General features: G+C 40.3%; 2 protein-coding genes across 2 annotated transcripts; both read left to right on the top strand.

Annotated features, from left to right (window-relative positions):
* Nucleotides 1-1,423: 1,423 nt before the first annotated feature.
* LOC137744492 (uncharacterized protein At4g02000-like) lies at nt 1,424-2,173 on the top strand. Its single transcript, XM_068484294.2, has one exon. It carries the CDS (start codon nt 1,424-1,426, stop codon nt 2,171-2,173), a length of 750 nt encoding a protein of 249 aa, XP_068340395.2.
* Nucleotides 2,174-2,498: 325 nt separating this feature from the next.
* LOC137744491 (uncharacterized) lies at nt 2,499-4,052 on the top strand. The gene is made up of 4 exons (XM_068484292.2): nt 2,499-2,624; nt 2,737-3,400; nt 3,584-3,657; nt 4,026-4,052. Exons 1-4 carry the CDS (start codon nt 2,499-2,501, stop codon nt 4,050-4,052), a joined length of 891 nt encoding a protein of 296 aa, XP_068340393.2.
* Nucleotides 4,053-4,526: the final 474 nt, after the last annotated feature.

The following is a 4,526-nucleotide window of genomic DNA, read 5'->3' as shown; positions in this document are numbered from 1 at the left end:
TTAATGGCGGTGGTGTTGATTTTAATATGTTGATCCAATTATTGGATTCTGGGCTGGGTTAGGAGAGGGAAAGAAAATTAAAAAATTAGTGGGTATTCTTCTATTACCTTTCTCCTAATTAAAAAAAAAACAAACAAACAAAATTCAAACAAAAAGTAGATTAAAGAGAGGGAAAGAGAGATGGGTTGTGAAAAGGGTACCTGGAAAAGATTGTTGAGCGAGTGCAAGAGGCAAAACTGGAGCTCCTGCCGCTCATGGTAGATTTGGGAATTGGTGTCGGTCGCCATTTCCAATTTCTCAAAATTCAAGTTCTTTTACTAAGAGAAAGTACGAATTCAAAGAGATGGAGGAGGTCGCCGGTAATAGGTGGGTTGGGTGGGGGGGTTGCAATGGAAGTCGAGGTGGGGTGGGGGGCTGTGGGGAAGGGGAAGGGGAAGGGGTCGGGGAAGATGATGGTTTTTTTATTATTATTATTTTTTAATTTTTATAATAGGGTAAATATTATAATATTTTAATGCATAAAAAATTCTTTTTTTGCCACATGGCATAAATTTGGCAACCACGTGGCAGCCACGTCAACTCTTAACGGATCAATGAATGGAAAATGTAACGAATGTATTATATTGAAATAAAATAGTACTTGAGGTATGAAAGTGAAATGTTTTAAAGATGTTGTAAAGAATTGAAATCGACTCCAAACTTGAGGTGGTAAAGTGTAATTTACCCTATTTTAAATGTACAAACATTATAATTGGAATCATTCATTATCCTTACCTTTATCTAAAGATCATATACACAAAAAATTATTCATTTTGGAAATCTTTTAGTCATTTTTATATATAAAACAATTAGATAGTTTATCATGCGGGTGCTACTTGTTACTAAAATTGTAGAACAATTTCGAGTATAATGTTCAAACTGTAATATTCATAAATCATAAATGAGACGACAAGTACATTTACTAATAAGGAGAACACAAGCATTGTCCCTGTATTATATGTTGTTAATTGTTCCGAAAGAACAAAGCGACGACAGTTTCTTATTACGGCAGCAACGTCAAAGTCAATCCGATTTCTGGGATTCGTGGTTATTCTGATTAATTCGTGGCGTCTACTATTGTGAATGTTGATCCGATCTTTCCAATTGGTTGGGGAGAAGTGTCGTTGGGTTTTTAACTGGTGCTTGCGAGGTGTGCAAAGGATTATAGAAGACATGGTTGAGAATTTTGCTACGCGGTTGGCGCTTACAACAGAGGAGTAGAGGGTGGTGGTGATAGATGACAAGAAAGGCTTTCTATTCAAAATGACTAAGGATTTTCTAGTCGGTAAAGTGTTGTCTTGAAAGCCGATTAGCAAAGAAAGGTTCAAGCACCGTATGATGCAACTCTGGCGCCCTAAGGCCAAGGTGACGATTGTAGAGTTGGATGGTGCTGAAGGGTGGTCCTTGGTTGTATAATGGAGCACTATTGGTTATGGTAAAGGCTGATACTTTGGCTCATCCTACTCAGATTGCTCTTTATACTCAAGAATTTTGGATCCAAGTTAAGGGCTTGCTATTGGCATACATGACGCGACATATGGGGCAATTTATTGGGAATCAGATAGGCGAACATGTGCTTATTGATCAAAGTCGAAAGGGAGATGTTCAGGGGAAGATTCTTCGTATTCGTGTTGTGATTGATATTACGAAACCCTTACGTCGAAGTTTGTTGTTCTCTATCAAGGGGTCCATGGTGAGTATTGATCTTCGATATGAAAAGGTTCCAATTACATGTTTCTTGTGTGGTTTAATTGGGCATATAGAAGACCAGTGTGAGCAGTATAAGGGGAAGAATGATGATGATCTCTCGAAACCCTATGGTCGGTGGTTCCAAAACGATGTACTTGATGCTAATTATCGTAGACCACAGGGTATATGTTTTGGTCCGAGTCCTTCATCAGGGTGGTCTATGGACGTTGAGGAGGAAAAAGATGATGTGTCCATCGTGGGTCAGCTTTTAGGGACGGTAACGGAAAGTAAGTTGGCGAGCAGAATTGAGGTGTCGGTCGGAGACGATCAGGGGATGAAGCGAGAAATCAGGAGCCTTAATGGTGCGATTATTTTGCCTGATTTGAATGTTGTTATGGAACTGGAGGATATGATAATTGATTCTCAAGCAATTGTTCCATTTTAAGAGGCCTCTAGGGTTACGGCTCTTGAGGTGGATAATAATGAGGATAATTCCGTTAAATCTAGCGGGTGTGATTATTTGGCTTTGACTTGAATGATGTGCCAATGGTTACTCAATGAGGTGGACCTTTGTGGGTCCCGAAGCGATTCCCAATCAGGCTTTCGGTGGACGTCTCTAGGACCAGGTGGTTGGGAATTTTGAAATGGGTTCGGATCCTTTCAATCTTATGCAAATTATTGAGCAGCTACAATAGAAGAGAAGGAAGAAACTGCAAAGAGGCAGAAGAAATGATGGACTATCAATAGGATGTTTTATGTCCAACTCTCAGATGCGCAAATGTTTGCCATTACCGGAGCTTGGGAAGTGGCCTGTACAAGGACTGGATATAGAGGCACCATCAAGAGGACATAGAAGAATCATGAACAACATGGAGACTTCAAATTTATCACCGAAGGTTAACGGAGCTCAACCCTCATAATGAGTTGTTTGAGTTGGAACTGCCAGGGGCTTAGGAACCTCCGTTCAGTTTATGCACTTCAACGCCTATTCCTCACTAAGATGCGGAGGCCACGGTGGATAAGCTCATAGTTGCAGAATTAAGGCAATGGCACATTGGGTTGCTTCAATATTTGTTCTTTCCCGATGAGGTGGAGCAAATCGTACGTCTTCTGTTAAGTTTACGAACAGTACCAGATCGTAGAACTTGGCATTATGAAAGGCATAAGAAGTTTTCTGTGAGAAACGCTTACCATGTGGCTAGGGCAATAATATCTGCTGTAAGGGTTGGTGCGAGCTTCTCTGCTTCAATTTATGATGATGGACTAGATAAGCTATGGAGGAAGTTGTGGAATGCATGTGTACCAGGCAAGGTTAAGATTTGTGTCTGGAAGGCATGTATGGAGGCCCCACCCACAAGATCAAACCTTATTAAGCGGAGAGTGATTGTGGATAATTTTTGTGTGCTTTGTGCTTTGTTGGGGGAGTCAACAGAACATATGTTGAGGGAGTGTAGCTCCGCAAAGCCTGCTTGGTTTGGTGGCCTGGGGTTTAGATTTGAGGATGGCGATGACCATCAGTTCATGCAGTGGTTATTATCCATTGCTCTTTACTCTTCGTCCTTGGTGTTTGAGCTATGTTTGATGATCTCTTGGATGTTGTGGAAGAACAGGAATGATGTCGTTTGGAATGGGGCTAGGATGTCGCCACAGGAGTTGGTGGTCCGATCGGAAAGTTGGTTGTAGGAATATCAAAAGTGGCACAAGTCGGGTTCAAAGAAGGCCAACAGTCCTACATAGAGATGGAGTAGGCCTGAGCTTGGCTGGGTGAAGTGTAACTTTGATGGAGCATGGATTAAACAATAGTTGAGGGGTGGTTTTGGTGTGGTGCTGTGCGATCATGAGGGTGATTTCATAGCAGCAGCAGCAGACTCAAGTGATGGGATAAGCTCGGCATTCCATGCGGAGTTGCTTGCTGCTTGTCAAGCTCTGGTATTGGCACAGGATTTCCACCCAAGCGGTGCGGGTATAATTTTTGAAGGTGACTCAAGTTTGGCATTGGCTGCCATGAAGGGACAGGATAAAGATTGCTCTTTGTTGAGCCCTATAATAAACGATCTTTGTTATTTACTTAAGTCATTTCCTTAGCTGTTGTTGAACCATGTGTAGATGAGTGGAAATTATGCGGCACATCGTCTTGCTTGAATGGGTGTGGGTAGTAATCAGTTGTTTTTATGGTTTAAAGACCCACCTGATTTGATTAAGGATGTTTTTACTAGAAGAAAGCTTGTAATTTTAATGTATTGTCATTTGAGGATGAGTTCTCTTGTTGTGCGGAACACTCTTTTTCCTTTGACCAGGTTGAAAGTCTCGACAAAGTTTATTGAGGCCCATAATGTACACTATTCTCAGTTTGTACGTGTTTAATTTGTTTTGAAATGAATATCGTACTTCTTTTCAAGGAAAAAAAAAAAAATAGTTGCCACCGTCGGAAATGGCATCAAATCACTCAAAAAAGATTCTCCAAAACAAGAAAGTAAAATCAAAATCTTAAAAAAAATAAATAAATAAAGCAAAACCATTAATTTTGGATACGTAAGTTATCACCCATGGTTTTGGAATTCCTGCATGGCACCACATATAAATCCACATATATTTGTATAGAAATTTCCACTAAAATAAAAGCAATTATGACTCAACTGCTAGATTTGGCTTTGTTATGGAAAACCAACAATTTTTTCCCACTGATCCTCTCGAAAACACGGCAGTTCACCTTTTTAGAAGTCCAAAAGATTAACTGAGACTTTTCAATCTTTTCTAGCCATTATGCTTAAGCATTTCAGCTTTTTCTGACTACCGCA

The sequence above is a fragment of the Pyrus communis genome, chromosome 12 (assembly GCF_041283825.1).
Source record: "Pyrus communis isolate YQ-2024b chromosome 12, ASM4128382v1, whole genome shotgun sequence".
Taxonomy (NCBI): domain Eukaryota; kingdom Viridiplantae; phylum Streptophyta; class Magnoliopsida; order Rosales; family Rosaceae; genus Pyrus; species Pyrus communis.
The sequence above is the reverse complement of the archived record's forward strand: the minus strand, read 5'-3'. Positions and strand labels throughout refer to the sequence as shown.